We start from the raw sequence: 20,608 nt of genomic DNA on the forward strand, positions 1-20,608 counted from the left end.
TCAGGAAAAATCGTAGAAAAGGGAGAGATATTACTTCTAGTAGATGAATCTCTCGGTATTTTTTTTCATCTCAATGAGACATCTCGATATTATTGCATTTCATTTGATCCTGTAGAATGTCGGAAATTCACAGATAATTGCGAATTTCAATACTCAGTGGTACAAAACTTACTTAATGTAGTTTACGTTATTTTACAACAGAAAATGCGCTTGAAATCGCGGTTCAATCATTAAATGACTACTAAACGCTATTGGATAATGAGTATAATTGTCTTCATAATAGATACATAATTGAATTCGTCGATTCCCAGTTTCACATGGATGAAAAGATCTATCTACCTCTAAGAACTCTTTCATCCTCACATCTTTCATCTTTTTATTCCAATTCAATAGAAATTCTCCAAATTTAACTTGCAGAATATAACTTACAATTTGAATAAATTTTAAATTGGTTTAATCGAAATAAATGTTTGTTGATACAAATTTGTACATTTTTATTCCATGAAGTAATTTTTTAACTAAATATTCTCACTTAAATCAATTGAATTTTCAATTTAACTAAAATAACTTTTTATTATCATACTTAAATTAATTATTTTTCAATTCTCACAAATATATGAAATATCGCGTATGATTACTTAAGTATGAGAATATCAATGTGTAATTATATTTAAACAAAAATTTCCTTACATCTTCATATTTTACTATAATTACATTTTTCATTTGATTTACAATTTTAACTTTGTTGATTTATATTAGATAAAATATAAATTAAATAAATATATCTTATAGTTATTATTTTAATTTTTACTTTACTTGACCTGGTTTTCCTATTTTAACAATTGATGCTTAAGTGCAATGTCGTTATTCCCCAAAATTTACCTCCAGCAACGCGACGAGTAACAAACTAATTTATCGTTGATTCAGCATTGATAACAAAGCGCGATCTGGGAATCGGCGAGTCAATGAAAGAACACCATAGATTAAATCTTTATCTGCGATCTCTGTATCTATGATGATGATCCCGCGATGAACGGTGATCACTGTGTCGACTGTGGCGGCTGGCTGTTCTCCATAGAAATTCGTCGACGCTCCTCTCGTAGCGCTTATCCAATGCTGATGCAGTCGCGCTGTAATCCGGAGGTAATGGCAAGCCATCGTAATATCTGAAAGAGAAACATTTTCGCCTCATTGGAATAGAATTTTTTGTGATTCAATGTCAAATCTTATGCGATTGCAACTATACATTGTTTGCTTAACATATTACATGTAAGAGAAAATTTTCAAATAGGTCAATAATTTCTTCCTCCTTGTTTCTTCTTTTCTACTTCACAACCTAAAAATATATATTTGCTTCATTTGAAGTATGTATAATGCATTTGGCATCTGATAAAACATCCGTAAGACCATGTGTCAAACAATGATTAATGAATATCTATACCTCGGAGGTGGAGGAGGTGGCGGCAGGGCATCATATGGATGTGGAGCACCATAAGGAGGCAACGGGGGTAGCTGGTGTTGCATGGTGCGCATGTAATCTGCCACGTAAGCTTCTGCAACTGCAGCGACACCCAGCCCAGTTCCGTAACCTCTGAAAAATTATTTATTATTATTATTATTATTATTATTATTGCACGAATTAAAATTGTTCGAAAAAGAAATCGCCAATTAGAGACTACGTGACCGATCCGATATATTTGTTCCGCATGGTTAGCATGATTAGATCGAGAAATCGTACTTCGTGTAAGGGGAATCTCCTCGATTGAACCACGGTGTGTACCGGTGTGAATGGTCCCTGGAACTTCTGTGATCTGCCATCCCATGGGAACTTCTGGCTAACGAGGCTAAACGAGACCTCGACGTTAAGAATAATCGGCGTCCCCTGCCGCTTCTCCGTGAGAATCTCGAGTTGTTTATGGGTTTGTTATCACGATGACGCGACGATTTCGTCACGTTTTTGCCAGCTTCCTTAGATTTCCGTAGAATAGGCGTCATTTCGATTCCTAAGAAACATTGACGTTCTTTACTTACCTTGTGTTCGTTATCTTATTAGTTGATTGTTAAAAAAAAAAAACAAAAATGAAATAAAAATAAGTATTACAAAGACAAAATCTTGGAATCTTATCTAGAAGATGATGCAGTTACCTTCGTCCTCGGGAAATAATCGGCACAATTCCTCGGCGACTCTGGGCTCGATTTCCTGGCCATCTCGACCGATCTTGACCTGCTTGCCGTCATTCCAAGGATTGTACAGGTGTAACGTGGCCGTGAACGGTAATTCCTTCCTGCAGATCCAGTCGACCTTAAATACACCACCTAGGGCCCTCGCCGATAAACCGGGGGGCAAAACCTGAAATGCATTCCATTTTACTTTACTTCTCTTTTACGTGGTCTAAAATATCGCGTGAAAGATACACGGTATTACGCACCGATACCTGAGCTACAGCAGGCACAGTTTTTATTCTTATAATATTAACACTATGCTGTCCGGGGACACCACATTGGTGTCCCGCGAAAACTATGGCGCAAAGGCCGGCGACAGCACTGTGGTGCCGTTTGTGTTTTGATTGTGTACTGTTGGTGTTCTGTTTGTGTTCTGTTTAAGTAACAATAAGTTGCAGACATCATGATTCGATCGACAGACTTTCCGGTCAGCTAAAGCAACACCAGCTAATACAAATTTCCGAAACCGACAAACGAAAACGAAGAAAGTGCCATGTATGTTCCAAAAACAAAAAAAGAAGGACAACAAATTTAATGTGTAAATCTTGTGGAGTCGCGTTACACCTCGGAGATTGTTTTGCTTCATATCATCTAAAAGAGAAATACTAAGTATCCAATAAAATATTAATAAATAAATATATAATATAAAAAAATGTTACATTTATTTACATATATCCTCGAAATTTCATGAAAATAGCGGGACAGGATTGAAAACTAACGAGAACTGACGATTTATGATCCCCCGAAAACCTCGAAAAACCGCCGGCGACAAGCAAAATGATCAGTCCTACCGGCGCCAAACAAAAGAATCCCGATTAAACGTGCGGACGGCATAGTGTTAATAGCATGGAAATTCATTTAAAACTTTGATAAAAATGAAACTTCACTTTCACACGGAAAATAAAGAACAGACAGATGAAAGTATTTAGTAGAACTGTGATAGTTAATGGAAATAATAACATAATACAATTGACAAAGCAAGTTGGTAGAATTTCCTCAATACTAATATAATGGAACGTTTTGTTCACACACCCAAGAGATCGGAGCACCGTCCCTCCTCGATTCAGTACTAAGTCTCGCGAAACCAGCGAACTTTCCTGATTCTTTCACAGAGAATATCAGCAGGACGTTTCGTGACTCCTTGTAGGCCTGATTTAAGTTTGCTTCGTTCTGAGGCAGCGTACTCCACACACCCTTGGCCTTCGACAGTGTTACGTTCTCCGCGTTGTTGGACTTGATGATGAAAAATCTAGCAAGAGAGAAACTGATGATATTTTCACTCCGATTCTAGAATCATTCGTTAAATATATGACATAAGTTATAATTACATAATGTCATACGAAATATCGCGCATTGTCTTCATTATAATTCGAAATTTCCGGGATTTTACGATCATTATTAATTAAGTAATCTTTGTACAAGATTTTGTTAACGATACAGAGAATGTGTAATTACTGTTCATACACAGTACACCGGTATGTCACAGTAATAGGTCTGTTCGTTTTCACTGCGCTGCTGAACTAGTGCAATAAGTTGAAGCGAGACAAGTATATGTTTTCTCACTTCAACTTATTGCACTAGTTCAGTGGTGCAGCGAAAACAAACAGATCTAATGGTAAAGCAAATGGCTGATAAAGAGGTTTGCTCGTGTAACAAAATAAATAAGAGTGACTCGCGCAGAGAGCCAAGATCGGTGGCTCGAAATGTCTCACGAGGAATCAAGTCGACGCCATTTGCACCATGATTCACCAGACATCCCATTACAGTAAAACAAACAGCTATCCCCACCGAACCTTGCATCTCTGAACAAGTAATTCAACTTGGTCGTGTAGTCGTAACTCTTGGCGGTGCCTTTGCTTTCTTTGGACCTGGCACGCTTCAGCTCCGGGCTGGATGACTTTGTGTCCCTGGACCTCGCACGCTTGCATCTGTTCCTCCGGCTGCGCTTGTTGTCGCCACGCGAGGACGTGCTCGAGACCGTGCTGATGGTGGGATGAGAGGAGTCAGAGTTGGAGCTGCTGGAGGAGACCTCACTGCGAGTGTCGTACGTCTCGTCCGCGCCTATCTTCAATTCATCACCGATGTCGTTCTCGCCGCCGCTGACGTTCGCGTTATCCCCGTCCGTGTTGCTGCCCATAGTCAGCCGCCTGGCTCCTCCTCGTCGTCGTCGTCGTCGTTCCTCGTCCTGTGCGGATTAGGCGTCTGCCTGTAACGCAAAGAAAAATACGGAAAGGACAGTTATTATCCGCGGCGCCCGCGAGCGCGCGGATATATACTGCACCAGGAGGCACGACATGTCATAGCACTTCTCGTACATTTTACGACAACAGTGTAGTAGCAAAGGATAATATAGTATACAGCAAGGAAAGTTCAGGGATTCCGAGTCGAGTGAAAAGTCCATGAGAACTGTCCTGAGAACTCTCAATTAAAGCCTCTAAGTGACGCGCGCCCTGGCGCCGGCTTTCAGCTCCTTCTCTCTCTCTCTCTCTCTCTTTTTCTCTTACAACTAACACAAATCAACAGGGACACATTGACGCGCGACGGCTTGAACCAGGCGGAACCTGGCGGGAGCCAGCGGTTTGGCCAGGATAACGAACTTTACGAGGCTTTACGAGATCAGTCCTTGATAGATTATCTGGTGATAGTGACACATACGAAGTCTCTGAAAACATGGAGAAGCTTTTTTTTCGGGCCGCGCCACGGGTCGTTGTTATTTAACCTCTTAACGCACTTCTCTTCTGCGTGAGCAGAGGTCAGGTTAAAATCGACATATACTCGTGCCGTTTACACCGTAAGATGGACCATGTTTCTCGTTTCGCTCGCTAAACATGCTAAACAGTCTGTCGATGGACTCTGCTATATAACTGGCTCATTTTTTTTATTTTCTTTTTTTGCGCGCGTTTTGCGGTTATCTAGAGGAGTTCGTCGAGAAGCAGTGGACAGCACAAAATATGGAATCTTTCGTTGCCGTTTATACACTCTTCCCTTATCTCTGGCTTTCCTTTCTCTAGTCCTTTTGCGATTTTTTGACGAGTCCTCCCGAGGGCTCGGCGCACACTTACGTGACACCCTTCGTCCTTTCACTGACACACTTCACACCGAAAGCACTCTCGAGACACGCCCGACGTTGCGATATTTTCTACGGCACGACACGCACGTTTCGAATCTTACACGAGCGTTTCGGTCTCGACTCAAAAAGACGCGACACAACGAGCCACCGTAAACAAATCGCGGGCGGATTGTGCACGAATCGCGGCGTCCATCGTGTGACGTGTCCGAATCAATAGCAGACAGGATCGCCAACTGCTGTGGTAGGTTAGACAAGAAAAGCTGCCAGAAATTTTAGTTTCTCAAGAATGACGATATAGATGTGCGTATATAACGGACGATTCACACTGCGTTCGATTGAGTGAAATTCGGTATGCAATAGGAACATTTGGGTGCAGATTTCCTTATTGGACATCGAACGTCACACATTAGGACTACGTTCGGAAACACCAATTTATGAGTGAAGCAGCATTTAATTAACCAATCATGATAAAGGTGGATATTCGTAGTCAAATTTTACATTTAAGTCGTCTTGAGTTTATCTTCAGATACTGTACGGCTCATTGGCTACAAGGCATCTCAATTAAATGCTGCTCCTACCCTCGGAATGGTGTTTTTTGAACGCAGCCTAGAATGCGTGTTTACAAAAGTTGCACAATCAAATATGGCGACGTGTTGTCTGGGCAAATGTCAAACAATCATCATTGAGGTTAAGTTATGATAAATTAATTTTTACGAGGAACATGTCGTTGAAGGTAATTTTTACTGGCATTTCTTAAATATTAATATTTTAGTTACATACAAAATATCGTGTGTTATATCGAGTACATTTATATAAATATAATTCTAACCTTAAATCTTGTCAATTCAAACAAGTTGTTCAAAATAGCGATTCTTGACAGTAAAGGAGAGGAGAAAACAACTTCACATGCATTTTTTATTTTTCGAGATATTTATTGCAATTTCTAATAAACGTCAAAAATAAACTACCAAAAGATACTAAGCGAATTATTATAATTATAATTAAATTTTTTGTAACTTGGGTGGGACTTGACGCAACTACTTCACAGTTTCACCTGCATTTTATTCATTCATTTATTGATATAAGAACGAGTACCGCAAGTCCATCGAAGACTATCTACCTGTGACACCTGTGAGACGCAAGATTGGTCTCTACTGGATCCTGGCTGTTCTGAGGATAGCTCTCACTTTTGTCCCCCAGACTGGCTACATTCATCCTGACGAGTTCTTTCAGTCCATTGAAGTTATTTCTGGTGAGTCATCGATTGGGTTTGCTTCTGCTGTTGTTTCTGAGACGCTGCTATTTTCCATTTCAGGAGACCACTTTGATATCGATGTCTACAAGCCTTGGGAATTCAACGCCACCTTTCCGATCCGCACTGCGTTCATTCCACAGCTCACCGTCGGCCTGCCCTATGCATTCCTCAAGAGACTATCCCCTTACACGTTCTATCTCTTCGGCTTGTCGTTACGGACCCCGTACTTCTACGTCCTCTTCCCGCGTCTCTTCATGTGCATGCTCTCCTTCCTGTCGGACTACTTTTTGTACAAAATCTGTTGCATTTACGGGCAGAACTACCGAGTAAGACTTGTCACTTACGCCAGCTCCTACATCATGTTTACTTACGCCACTCGCACTCTCTCCAACTCCATTGAACTTGTGCTGACCGCTGCGCTGCTGTACTTCACCTCCAAATGCATGGCATTTTCAGAAGAGGTACGTTTAATTTCGTTTACAAAAAAAAGTAAAAAAAGAAATAGCAATTTTTTCTCTTTTCTTCAACTATTCCTTTCGGTTCTCTAGATTGTGTATCACAGTGATTACCTTTCTAAGAAGCACAGCGAAGCAAAGCCCGGAGTAGAACGAGTCAAGTACTACAAGCTTATGGCTCTGTTGCCCTCACATTCGTTAAACCACTGCTTCATACTGGCCACGATAACGATAATAGGGATATTCAACAGGCCCACCTTCGTTGCGTTCGCCTTAGCGCCCACCTTCTTCTGGCTGCAGAGAGGCTTAGGCTCAAGGAGCGTTGGCTTAGCAGACTTCCACATCCGGATACTCTATTTCATTCTCTGCGGTCTGCCAGCCGCGTTATTCTTCATTCTGGTCGATAGCTTCTATTTCGGTTATTTGACAATGGGGGAGATAGGTAAATTGGAGATCGGAATGAACAATTTCGTGGTGACGCCGTTGAATTTTCTGAGATACAACGTGAACACAAAGAATCTCGCGACGCACGGGCTGCATCCTCGGTTCCTGCACGCCCTGGTGAACGTTCCGCTACTGTTCAGCGTCCTGGGAGTCGTTGCACTGTCGAGATTCGCGAAAATGGTGTACAGGTGAGTCGCATGGTCGATCGACTAAATCAAAAAGTGCTCCAAATTTATTTTAGCCTAAATCCATATATATATATATATATATATATATATGGATATTAGCCTATTAGCCTAAATCCATATATATATATATATATATATATATATGGATTTAGAAATTGAAGATAACAATATTTCAGATAAAACTGTCTGAGGTAAAAAAATGCGAAAATTTCAAATTTTAATTTTAATTTTAAACCGAGTGGATTCAATTCTAATTAAATTGCACTCTCCACATAAGCGCATTGAACGTAAACGATATTAATTTTCAGCGGACTGAACGCACAGTGGCTGCAACTGCCACGTCTGCAGAGCATCGTGGGAATGATGACGTGCACCTTCGTCGTCCCGCTCGCTTTGTTGTCTCTCTTTCCCCATCAAGAGCCCCGTTTCATAATCCCGGTGCTCTTCCCGCTGGTGTTTCTCTACGCACCCGAGCTGAGTCAAGTCCCCAGTCTGGACATTGTTTCACGATTCGGCAACGACGAGGACAACGACGAGAACGATAACAGCAAACCCCGCAGTCCCGCCTCGTCGCACGAGAGGAGCAAGCCCAGGAAGTTGGTGATCTGGTATGTTAGCAACCTTCTGCTGGCGCTGTTCTACGCTTTCGCGCACCAGGGCGGCATCCTGCCGCTGACGTCTCACGTCGCGGCCGAGCTCAAGGCTAAGCCGCACCTCACGCATCTGCATCTCTACACGTCATACGGCTACCCGTTGCCCACGGCGTTGCTGCAGCTGCGCAACACTCACCGTGTCTACCGCAGCAGCAGCAGCAATCACAAATATAAGCTCGTGCAAGACTTCCATCTATACGAGCAAGGCTCGAAGTCGTTGCCGCGAGTGTTGGACGACATCGTCAGGAGGATTCGCGACTGCGAGAACAAATTCGTCTTCAAAAAGATCCCCTACAGGCTGTACTACGTCTTACCGGCCTCTGCGATGGCCGAGTTCGCGGAACTGTCGCGCAACAGGTCGCACCTGTACGGCTTTCGCATAGTCAAGACTTTTTATCCTCACGTCTCCGTAGAGAGATTGCCGTCGTTGCCTTCGCTCGAAAGACTAGAGAATTTGTTAAGTTTCACGCGGTTCGATAGCATCACCAGCAACTGCGTGGAAGCTGCGAGGGGTGTTTACGAGTACGCCAGGCAATTCAGGCTGCTCTTGCTGAAAATCGAACTCACTACCTCGAAGCAGAACAGACACAGTGGATAAAGAAATAGCTGATGGTTAAATAAATTTTTGAATACTTGCATTTATTTTATAAGATAATAATGATAACAAAGTAATTTTAACGAGGAACTAGTCAATGCGAGGAGAAAGAGCTTGAAGCGATCGATTGGCTTTTTAAGAGATTTACAGACAATACAATGGAATGCGTGCAATTTAATTTGAGAGGGCAGGAGCACTGTTACGATGTATGCTTAACGAAGCATAGCATTCGTAATTTTTTTTACGAATAAGTATGAACGTCACACAAATTTTTATGTGATCAATTTTAAATTAACATAAAGTATACATAATGATACATATTATAAAAATAGCAAATGAAAATATATCTCGGAAATCTAAGATGTAAAATTGACATTGGGATTAAAATATTATGTTCGAAACAAAAAAAATGATATGTATGTATATATATATATATATATATATATATATATATGTATATATTTTATATACATAAATCGCGATGTCACTATAAAATATACTTAAACTATTGGTGAGTTGTTAAATTGATATAATTGATAAATTTGTTATTAAATATGACAGTTGAGAGTTATATATCATGTGAAGAAAGTGCTGGAAAAATCGAGGATCTGGTAAATCACAGGAAATTAATAATACAAGTACAAATATTTCTTGTTTTTATTTATACTAAGATTCTTCGCGCTTAGCGTTTCGACTAGAAGTAGTCTTTGTAAATATACTATTTATTTTATTCAAGCGAGGAAGTAGCATATTTTGGCATTTGTTTTTCCTTCAATTAATTCCAAAAAACGAATTTTTCAAAATAATTTGAAGGAATAAGTTTTCACCAATTAATTTACAGAGGTAAATCGACTATTAATTCGTATATTAGAAGAAGCACAACGCTGTGATTGTTACAAGATGTCATTAAAAATGACAAATAATAATACAATGTGCTAAAGCAATATGACGAATTTCTAGTTTTGTGCATCGCATCGTTAAAATATAAATTATAAGTGAAATTGAAATAAATCGCATTGAAATTTTTCTACATCCTTGAGATATTTAAAATATTTATAGCAAAAAGCAACATTAATTATAAATATGTCTGTCATTTTTATATAAAGCAGATTTCTGCATAAGAACAAAACGAGTTAAGAAGACACTTATATTTCTCCGGTTAACATTCNGTATGTATTTGACAATTTTTATTTTATATATTTATACTTATATATATATATCTTTCTTTAGTGCATAATATTATCCTACATAGAAAAATATAATACGGTGTGCCGGAAGAATTTCAGTGAGGAGAAAATATTATCAATTAACAGAATAAATAATTGAATTGTTTATGAAGGGAACAAAGGAAGATCATTTTTCTTCTACAGATTTTAAACATTATTCTACTGAACTCCTGAATTTTTTCCAGACACCCTGTATATTTCTACAGGTCAGTCATTACGAGGTATTTTTAGTGAATAATATAGCTAAATATTTTCTAGGGAAATCAATTAATAAATTATTTTATAGTACGTTATTGACATTTTTATAGTTTGATTATTTCTAGGAGTCTCGGTATTCTAGACCGAAATTCCGTTGGAAAACAAAACATCATTCTTGGATTTATGAAAAAAAGCTCTACTCTCATATAACATCATCTTCGCTTAAAATTTCGAATAAGTATTTCATATATTGCAAATTTATGTTTATAATTTGCTTTTCCATTTCTGTTTTTTCCTGTTGTTGTCCGATTCTAATTTGGCTATTTCATAAAACATGAGCGGACTTTCATTGATCACGGAATCATATTTTCCTTATTTAATAACTATTAGCGCGAATTTTAATTAAAAATAATTGCAATTAATTATCGCTTCCAAATTTCTAATTTAAAATTGTCAGAAATTATAAAAATAAAAAATTGATAATTTTAATAAAAACTAATTATAGATCAAACAAATGTAGCATCTTATTGATTGCCATAAGTTTGGATTATTCGCCAAATATTTTCTACTTTCAAACTTTTATCTGCCAAATTTGAAGAATGCGCGCTTCTACCGTTTACAAATCAATTAAGATGCATGCGTGCTACTCCCGTTGTAAGTCCAGGGAAGCGCTTCGTTAAATTTGCTTTGATGAGCCGCATTTCTCGCTGGGTACAATCGCTGAAAGCACAGCAAATCGTTCGTTCTTACCGTCTTTATCTAAAAAAAGAACATCCTGCGGTTTCCCTTTTTTTACGGCGATACTCACGGGATTATCGATGTACGCTTCGCAACCGTAGCACCAGACAGAGATGTCGGCGAAGCTAAGGGCGATAGGGTGCTCGCACTCCTCCGCATGCTGCATCGCGTGCTGATTGACGTTGCGAGCGCAGTGCACGGTGTAACACTGCAGGCAGATCCAATTCTCCGCGGTGCTGGTGCACTCCGTGCAGGGTAGAGTGACGTCGATTCCATTCGGGGGAACTTCGTTAACCGCGGACAGGTGTGGACAGTCTCGCAGAGGCACCACCGCGAACATTTCCCCCGCTGTCAGAGCCTGTGTGCAGTAAATGACGTTTCCCTTTAATTTAACCCTTTCGCTACGGAGCGCTTGTGACAAAATGTGATCGCTGTGAACGGAGCGCATTACTGAGTAGTTGACACTGAGGTACGGAATGCTACGAAGTAAGTAGAAGTCGTTTCTTGTTCTCTAAATTTTACAATGATATTTATTATATTTAGTAATATCATTTTACTTTCTAAAATATAAAATTTTATAATCATAATTTATTTTTTTAATTTAATAATAATTTAATTTATTATTAATTAATAATTTAATTTATTTTTTCTTGTCGGTGGTGTTTTATTTCATGATAGTCAACTGTTTGAGGCATGCAGCGTTGCCAGATACTCGATTAACAAAAGTATCTCATGTAAAATATGAAATAAAAGTATATATGGTATGAACGTATATGTACGCTCTTCGTACCTCAGCGCTCACTTTTCCAGAGCGTATATATACGCTCTTCGTATATGAATGGTCATTCTTCGAGGGCATATATATACGCCCGTCAGAGCGAAAGGGTTAAAACAATATCAAATGCAAGTATATCGGGATGTTTCGAACAAGAGGGCTGATTCGTGACGAGAGGAGGCAAACATATCTCGCACGATACAATAGACGTAAGAGCTGCGCACCTGAAGATGATCGGAAAGATAGTCCAGGAGGTTCGTAGCTCGTGTCTCACGTTGCAACGCTGCCGCTCCTTCCTCGTCGTGGTCGTTGTGTATGCTAGAACTCCCCTGCTGGTTGTCCCTCGACTGTTTCGTTTCGTTCACACATTTTTGTATACTCTGCGAAACTGAACATCAAAAATTAATAATTTACCCTGATCGAACGAAAACCAGTAGGAAAACTGACTGAACTCGAGAATTTGATGATAATTACCATCCGGATTTTTCGCTTCGTTCTTTTTCGAGCCGACGTTCCTCCTCGTCTCGTCGGAGTCACCTTTTATCGTGTCAATTTCGCAATTCTTAATTTTAATGTTTTCCACTTCGTTCCTCAACTTCAGAATCTCCTCGTCCGTCACGAGGTTCAGGCAGTTCTTATCGATCGACAGGCACAGTTCCAGTTTTTCGCTCTCGATCCCCTCCAAGGCGATCTTCGACTCCGTTTGCTTCGGTTTCTCCGCATTCTTTCCTCGCTCTTCGAGCCTCTTGTCCCTCTTCGAGGATTCCCTCTTAGAAGTCAACTTGAGTTTAGGAAGCAGCCTTTCCTTCGGCAAGGACATATCGTATTGCAGATTGGGCCAGAATTTCTTATGAATTTTCAACACGTTGTTGATGGAGTTGATCGCGCTGGTGCAGGGTACCTGACCGGGTTCTAGCATTGGCAAGGGGTCGCCTAGAAGGGCTTTGGTGCACATAGTCATCGCGTGAGAGATGGAGTTGATGTTGTAGCCTCCTTCGAGACTGAGGATTATACGACCGTTGGCCAAGGATGAGAGCCAGTGGGTCAAATGACCATAGAGTTCTGGACTCGTGTGGCAACCTGATGAAGGACAGAAAGTGTTAGTTCAAGTTTTGTAAGAGCCCAACAGTTTCATAAAAAATATGTGAAAATGTTATATACAAAATAAATAGAAGCTTTCTTTTTTCCACAGTACACTTCTTAAGTGTTTGGAACACAACAAACGAAATAATCAATTTAGTGCATCACCTCCCAGTGGATCACCCACACAAGCATCGAACCCAGCGGAGATCAGAACCAGCTCCGGGTCAAATTGGTAAGCGATAGGCATTACAACCTGCTGGAATGCTGCTATGTACTCGGCATCTCCCATTCCCCTCTGCAAATTTGACAAGAAGAGTACAGTTTTAGTTGTAACAATAATCCAAAAGGGACTGATACAACGTGGTGTGTTCTGGAGAAAACTACATCTGTAGAATCGTATTGATATTCTGTGCGTGTTATCGCTGGCATCACAAGTCACAATGTATCTTATGTCACTCGATTCGTTTACCTTGTTCCACGGTACATTTACGTTGAATCCCTCGCCTGCGTCCAAGCCAACGCTCGTATAATTGCCATCCTTGGTATTCGGGAAGAAGCTTCCATTATCGTAACGATGGACAGATATATACAGAACTCTCGGATCTTCTTCGAAAATAGATTGAGTTCCGTTCCCATGATGAACGTCCCAATCTACTATAAGCACCCTGTATATGTGTATTTTCAATTAGAATCATAAGGGACTTCAAAAGAAAAATGTAGACAAAATTTACAAATTTAAGTGCGATCGATCTGACACAAATTGATCAGTCAAAATGTCTCACCTTTTTACATGATGAAATTGTATGGCATATCTTGCAGCTACAGCCACGTTATTGAATATACAAAAACCATATGCATCATCATCCTCGGCATGGTGTCCCGGAGGTCTTACGATTGCTACTCCGGACTGACACTCCCCGTTCAAAACCACGTCCACTACTTGCAAGAGGGACCCGGCAGACATGCAGGCACTTGGCCATGTTTCTTTATGGAGATAAATGGAAATGTAACCAGCGGCTTCTTCCTCTAATTCCTTACGTTTCATTGTCGCCGTATTTTTGATACGGTCGATGTAATCTTTCGAATGAACCAAAGATAGTTCTTCCATCGTTGCGTTTCTTCCCTTTGGAGAGAAGAGAGCGAGAGAAATTGTAAGGCATGTTCTACTCTTATTCCGCGCACGTTAATTATCGGATGAAAAATTGAATCTATATTAAATCAAGTAACGTCCATGTATCATCTTACGTGTAATAAGTGGCACCGTTCTAGCAAACCATGCTCCTCGTGATTCCTGTAGATGCTGGAGATACGAGTTGGCATTTCCGGATGAGAACTGTCAGAAATATTGCAGTGCTTTAGCATCCTTTCGTCGTAGACGATGCATACCTTATGCGGTGCTTTGTATAAATTAGTAACTGCAAAAAGGCTCGATTTTAATTTTAATAAGAATCTTTATAAATTAATTAATAAAGCTTTTGATAACATCCAAATAATAAAATTCTTTCAAAACATATATATCCTCTTTAAAAAAATATATATATATAATTTTGTAAATAAATTATCTTATATTGTAAAGTGTTTGTTATACTCGTACAACACAGGGTAACCTGTTAAAATCTTCCTTCCTGATTTTCTTCAGGCTAAACAACTTACATTGTATTAATTCGTTCAGTTTCTTATCCAGTGCTTCGAAAATTTCTTTGTTTAATTTAGGGTAGCAATTTCGAGTCTCGTACTTTTCCGGTTTAGTCGGACTGCCCCTGCCAAACATTAATTTCCTTAAATTATATTAATCGATTACATTAATAGAACGTTATTATTAATTATATGATAGCTTTTACTTGTATGTAACTGTAACTACATGTTGATTAGCAATCTCCTCTTTGTTGTGGGTCACGGTGTTAATGCTATGTGAGTCTTGATACTGATAACAGTTCCAGTACTGTCGGTGTGCGTAGATTACATTCAAAATGGTATCTCGTATACTGAAATAACAAACAATTCCGCAAAGATATAAATTATTCTGCATCGGTTAAATATTATACGATGAATTTCTGTCATCACAATTACCTCAATGAGGGTAACTCGAGCGTTTGGAGAACAGGACATGGGTCACCCAACAAAGTCCTTAAAGTCAGTGCTGCTCCTTCAGCTAAAGATTTCAAACAATAACCACCCTAAAAAATTTTAATCATGCATAATTAATGATATAAACATATACTAAACACAAAAAAAGGTACAAAATATTTATTTACAGAGTAAATTTTTTCTTTTACATACCTCCAAAACGACGGCGACTTTTCCAGCTGCCAGACTTAATAATGATGAAAGTAGATGCGAATAACACGCAGGAGTCACTAACATCTCACCCTACGTTAATTAATGCACAATAAATTAATTTTTCTTTTTAATTGTATTAAATTATATTTAATTGCTTGGTTGCATAAATTATTAATAATTATATGTTTTATTGATTATATTAAAGACTTAATATATAATAAAAAACAAATAATATCGTTTATTTAATACAGATATTTAAAAGAAATTTAAAAAATACGTAATCTTTGTGCATTAATATAAAAATTATGTTAAATACTTTACCTTGTTAGTAAAGAATACGTACAATCATAAAACAAATAATTATGTAAAAATCGACAGAGAGACACATGTTGAGGAATAAAGTATCTTAACCTTGTTATCACCAATCGCGGCATCGAAACCAGCGGAAATAATGACCAGGTCTGGACAAAACTGAGGAGAAAAAAAAAGGAGAGAAGAATAATTAGAAAAATGCGCAAATTTACCTCTGGACAACCGAGAGCAGCGTCGTAACCAGCTGACACTATTACCAGATCCGGTTGAAACTACAATAATTTTAACATCTCTAAACATTAAAAGCCTCGGATAATTTGGCATAAAATTACATTAGTTGCAAAATTGGAATATACATTAACGGGAAAGTTACAATTTAATTATTAATAGATCAGAACTTAATACATAATATTCAATTCACTAATACTAAATAATATTAGATTACATACTTCATAAGCCATTGGTAGTAAAACTTGCTGAAAAATGGCGATATAATCAGCGTTTGTCATGCCAGTTTTGTTCAGAGGTATATTGAAATTGTAACCCTCTCCGAGATCTTCTCCGATATTATGAAAATCAGATTCCCTTAGATTGGGCCAAAATTCACCATATTCATAACGATGTATCGAAAAATAGACTACACTATAAAAGAATTGAAAAACACTTTTAGGAAATTGCACTATTACAAAAATAACTTAATATTAATTTAACATAAAAGACTTGAAAAACTCAAAGACAAAAAGATATATACCGTGGGTCATTGTAAAACATTTGTTGTGTCGCTTGTCCGTGATGAACATCCCAGTCGACAATTAAAATTCTACTCGCCCAATTTGAAGACAGAGCTTTCTCTGCTGCGAGTGCTACATTATTGAAGAAGCAGTAACCACAATACTCTGATTTCATCGCATGATGGCCTGGTGGTCTGAAAACATTTACAATAACATTACATATACGAGTATGTATGTCTTTCATTCAAAATATATTAAATAATGTAAAAATATGCATTTAAAGTTTATAATTAAATTACATTAAATTTCATATAAATCAGATCAACAAATATAGGAATATAAAGAAATATATATTTTCACGATATATATATCGTGAAAATCTTGAAATATTGTCAGCTTACCTGACAATAGCCATACCATTTTGCATTTTACCCTTGCAGATGCTTTCTACCAAATTAATTGTTGAGCCTGTAGCCAGTAAAGACAATTTATACGTAGACTGAAAATAAAAATTAAAGATTTTAATACAACATATAGAAATTGACCGATTATATAACTTATTACTCTATTATTTAAAATACAGATTTCTACACGTACTGGATGCACATAGATAGAGTCATATTTGGACGACAACAGTTCCAAGTTTTCAGAGTCTGTACAGCCATCTGTGGCTTTCAGAATATCAATATGCTTTTGACTATGTTTCATCAAAATCTCACTCTCTGTTGCCAGTCTTGCTTTGATGAGTTTACACCGTTGCACCAAACCTAATTCTTCACATCTCTGTAAGACTCGCGTAAACCTTGCTGGACATTCGGCATAATCTGGATCCCAAAGACATTCATGCTCTGTCATGCTCTGATCAAATACAAGACCAGTGTCCTTGCGCACTGTCTCATACGCATCAGTGGCTTTCTGATATATATCTCGTACAAAATTGTTATTTAATTTCTTTCCTAACAAAAGCTGTCGCTGTGCTGCTTCTCGTTTAGCAGCTAATAATGCTGGAGAAGGATGGACCTATAACACATTAAGATTGTTAATAAATTATATATGTAAATTTTAATCGTATATTATTTTAAATATTTACATTATTTATGATTTCAAGTTATATTTAATATAAAGAATAATTTTAGATAAAGAATTTAGATGCAACGTAATAAACAAATATACCAAGTATATAAAGTAACGAATTAAAATTTCTGACAAAAAGGAATATATTGCATATAAAATAGCACAATATTGTAAATCATCAATAAACTCACATTCTCTGATTTCCCAGGCTTTTTCATTTTCTTTCCATTAGCAGGCATATTGCCAGCAGTTCTTTGATTCTGGTACTTACTAGAGTTTCCAATTACTTTTATTAACTCAACCTCGCTATCTGCTAAATGTTTGGCAGCAGCAAATAAACCAGCCTTCTTTATATTTTCATCCTGTAAAATTATAATTTTTAACATTTAGTTTTTTAACATTCATTATAAGTATAGTTATTTAGTTTTATCTAAAGTTATTTATCATTCTTATAACTATGCAAATTTTAAATTGTGCAATTAATGCAAATAAAAAATTTACTCTAAAAGTATAGATTATATAAGATAGACAAGTAATACGTTTTATATTTGTGTTCATGATTCTAAGCAGGAGAATATAAATTTGTTCCAACGTTGCAGTTCACTTTTACTGATTTCAAGAAAAAGACAGTATTTCAGATTATCTTTAGCCTAGAATACCAAATTTTACAGCAGCATAGCGTAAAACTTAATAAACATAATAAAGCAAGGTGTAGGTGGCAGACAAGCAACCATACCTTCTATAGATGTGACATGGCTTCCTGCGAGAGCATTATTAATTTGTCTGAGCAAATGGCGATAAGATGGATAAATACAGGCACGTACACATATACACAGAGAGAGGTTAATTATTCTTACCATTTATTTCGCTTAATGAGATTTAATGGACGTTGTTATCATCCACTTTAGATAAACATTGATGCGTCAAACGACTCAGATTATTCACTTTGATGTAATTTTCTTGTTTAGGAAAATTGAGAAGTCACAATAACCAGAAAATCAAGCACTTTAACTCACTCACATTGCATTACTCTATTGTTTCTGCATGTTGTTTGTCTACTATTATTATTGTCGTATACAAGTATATGTTTTCTCACTTCAACTTATTGCACTAGAAGATTTCGAAGATCGTTACTTTCTCGTACGGAGACAAGATGGCAATTTTCGATATATCACACCTATCGTTCCCGAATCGAGTCAGCAAATCGAAAACGCCATTATTCCCTTCACATTCGACTGTGTGATTAGTCAATTTCTTAAGGCTTGAGGCTTAAAATACTTATTGTGGACTGACATTAAAAGAGAACACAGCCTATTGGCGTTTTCAATTCGCTGACCTGACTCGGACAGCGTTCCGATAATCTTTTCAGCGCTGTCATCTATAGTCCAAGTTACGTATTACTGTAGTTTGCAATACCGTAGCGATCAGCGGAACGCTGCCGGAATCGATCGAGTTAGCAAATCGAAAACGTTATGTAAACGTTTATGTCCTTTCTAAAGTGGGAGTTTGGACCCGATGGTGGTGACAGCTGTCATAAAGACGATATATTTGCGAGTTGACCCATTTACACGTAAACAATTGTTTTAGCGGTGATCGTCGCTAACAAGCAACTCCCGCTGACGAAGCCGTTTCTCATCTCGTCTCGCACGATCGCTGTTCAATTCGCCGATCGTATATTTTCGACGTTTCGAACGACAACACACACTGTAAAGGATGACAATGGGCGATGAGACTCCAGTTGTATCACTGGTTCTTCCTGTCATATTAAGACCGATACTAACCAAGGTAATATATATCATCCGTTTAAACTGTCTTGAGCTGATGTTTTATCTTTGCGAAATATCTTAAATCATAAAACATTTCCTCATATCGTGGGTGAATGACTATATTTTTCGAGTAAGATAACATAAAATACTGGGGGAATTTTGGTTCATAATTATTTTTTAGCATATTAGTTGTATCTTGCATTTTTTTCTTCGACGAAGGTTTTTTTTCTTGAAAATGTGGTTGAGGCGTTTGATCGTAATATGAAAAATTTCTACAGCTGGAAAGGCAGAATGTAATGGCTGCACAAACTCTGCGCACAGCCCTTTCAAAAGCAGAGAGCTCGCATCCTGGGATTACGCATGATTTAATTTTGGGCATAATACGCAGAGCAGAGCTTAATCTTGATATGAATGAGAGTGTCTTACGGTTGCAAGGTGCTGCTTCTGATTACGATGGTAAGCCATGCATATATATATATATATATATGAATTATATATTTCATATTTATATGTTGCTAAAGAAAAATATATACTAAAATGGTTTTAGTTTAGACAACTTTTCTTATTTCTTTGCCTCGGATGTATTAATACATATTCCTTTACTTAAAATTGTAGTTGTGGAATATCGTTCAGCTCGTTCAGAAGATGCATTTCAAGAATTGAATCGTAAATCAACTTCCTTAAAAAGAATTCTCAGCAGGATTCCCGACGAGATCACTGATAGAAAGACTTTTCTGGAGACAATCAAGTTTGTTTAAATTACTGATATTCCTTTGCAATTAATTTCATGCATAAAAGAGAATTTGCGAATTGACCTTTTTTGCTATATTTAGATTAACACTAGGAAAATGTTTTCGAATAAAGATTTCAAATAATATTTTAATTTGAATTATCTCTTTCAGAGAAATTGCAAGTGCGATAAAGAAACTATTAGATGCTGTAAATGAAGTTACCGCATTTATACCTGGTTCAGCTGGCAAACAAGCCTTGGATCAACGTAAGAGAGAATTTGTGAAGTACAGCAAAAGGTTCAGCAATACATTAAAAGAATATTTCAAGGAAGGACAGTAAGTAAACAATCCAAGAATAGCGATTGGTTTTATGTACTAAACAAAATCAATAACAAATTGAAAATTATTATTCAAATATTTATCACAATATAATGCGTTATATATATTTTGCAGAGCAAATGCGGTATTTGTGAGCGCATTATACCTAATACATCAGACAAACATGATTATGCTCACAGTAAAGGATAAATGTGAGTAAAAAAACAATATTACAATGAATTCTCAGAAGTTATATGCGATAATATCTCTCACACAGAAGTAGGATTGTATTAATATTACAACTTGTCCAACATATCCTAATCTTATATATTCTATTATACAGACAATATGTGTGTGTGTAGTAGAATAAAAATTTTCAATGTGAAGAATTTGATATCATAACATGTATTCTCATGTTAATTGTTTTTATTATAGTTTTTATTGTGCATAAATAATATCGTGGCATATATTAATACAATAAATATGTATTTAT

At 37.4% G+C, this 20,608-nt stretch overlaps 4 protein-coding genes across 10 annotated transcripts in view; 2 read left to right on the forward strand and 2 right to left on the reverse strand.

The window, feature by feature from the left end:
- Positions 1–83: 83 nt before the first annotated feature.
- On the reverse strand, positions 84–5,495 carry LOC106744149 (YTH domain-containing protein 1). 4 transcript variants are annotated; one of them, XM_014618647.1, is made up of 7 exons: positions 5,286–5,495; positions 4,017–4,429; positions 3,256–3,472; positions 2,146–2,350; positions 1,739–2,003; positions 1,442–1,591; positions 84–1,166 (listed from the first exon to the last, which is right to left on the reverse strand). In XM_014618647.1, exons 2-7 carry the CDS (start codon positions 4,358–4,360, stop codon positions 992–994), a joined length of 1,356 nt encoding a protein of 451 aa, XP_014474133.1. In that variant the 5' UTR covers positions 4,361–4,429; positions 5,286–5,495; the 3' UTR covers positions 84–991. The 4 variants fall into 4 exon arrangements, with proteins under 4 accessions (XP_014474133.1, XP_014474141.1, XP_014474127.1 ...); XM_014618655.1 differs by having other exon boundaries at positions 4,879–5,495; XM_014618641.1 differs by having other exon boundaries at positions 4,539–5,495.
- Positions 5,496–5,942: 447 nt separating this feature from the next.
- On the forward strand, positions 5,943–9,277 carry LOC106743429 (GPI mannosyltransferase 4). The gene is made up of 5 exons (XM_014617261.1): positions 5,943–6,026; positions 6,380–6,545; positions 6,609–7,009; positions 7,097–7,635; positions 7,944–9,277. The coding sequence occupies exons 1-5, from the start codon at positions 6,015–6,017 to the stop codon at positions 8,884–8,886; spliced, it is 2,061 nt and encodes a 686-aa protein (XP_014472747.1). The 5' UTR covers positions 5,943–6,014; the 3' UTR covers positions 8,887–9,277.
- A 796-nt stretch (positions 9,278–10,073) lies between these two features.
- LOC106744231 (histone deacetylase 6) lies at positions 10,074–18,632 on the reverse strand. Of its 3 annotated transcripts, none has more exons than XM_014618820.1 (19): positions 18,158–18,632; positions 17,492–17,662; positions 16,824–17,246; positions 16,628–16,725; positions 16,247–16,420; positions 15,945–16,137; positions 15,595–15,654; positions 15,184–15,273; positions 14,974–15,080; positions 14,745–14,888; positions 14,557–14,663; positions 14,149–14,318; positions 13,686–14,026; positions 13,373–13,568; positions 13,069–13,198; positions 12,295–12,900; positions 12,045–12,208; positions 11,116–11,403; positions 10,074–11,027 (listed from the first exon to the last, which is right to left on the reverse strand). In XM_014618820.1, the coding sequence occupies exons 1-19, from the start codon at positions 18,158–18,160 to the stop codon at positions 10,935–10,937; spliced, it is 3,558 nt and encodes a 1,185-aa protein (XP_014474306.1). In that variant the 5' UTR covers positions 18,161–18,632; the 3' UTR covers positions 10,074–10,934. The 3 variants fall into 3 exon arrangements, with proteins under 3 accessions (XP_014474306.1, XP_014474298.1, XP_014474315.1); XM_014618812.1 differs by lacking the exon at positions 15,595–15,654 and adding an exon at positions 15,708–15,767; XM_014618829.1 differs by lacking the exon at positions 15,595–15,654 and adding an exon at positions 15,708–15,767 and having other exon boundaries at positions 18,321–18,631.
- A 92-nt stretch (positions 18,633–18,724) lies between these two features.
- The window catches only part of LOC106744247 (programmed cell death protein 10), a 2,282-nt gene continuing 398 nt past the window's right edge, over positions 18,725–20,608 (forward strand). The window contains exons 1-5 of one of the 2 annotated variants that reach the window (XM_014618850.1): positions 18,725–19,085; positions 19,345–19,522; positions 19,682–19,814; positions 19,969–20,133; positions 20,251–20,327. In XM_014618850.1, coding sequence (XP_014474336.1) covers positions 19,014–19,085; positions 19,345–19,522; positions 19,682–19,814; positions 19,969–20,133; positions 20,251–20,327 — 625 coding nt within the window. In that variant the 5' untranslated portion in view covers positions 18,725–19,013. Of the gene's footprint in view, positions 19,086–19,344; positions 19,523–19,681; positions 19,815–19,968; positions 20,134–20,250; positions 20,336–20,608 lie in introns of those variants that run through there. The other variant, XM_014618841.1, reaches the window with a different exon arrangement.

The sequence above is a fragment of the Dinoponera quadriceps genome, unplaced genomic scaffold (genome assembly GCF_001313825.1).
Source record: "Dinoponera quadriceps isolate SergipeBrazil2010 unplaced genomic scaffold, ASM131382v1 scaffold9, whole genome shotgun sequence".
NCBI classification, from domain to species: Eukaryota; Metazoa; Arthropoda; class Insecta; order Hymenoptera; family Formicidae; genus Dinoponera; species Dinoponera quadriceps.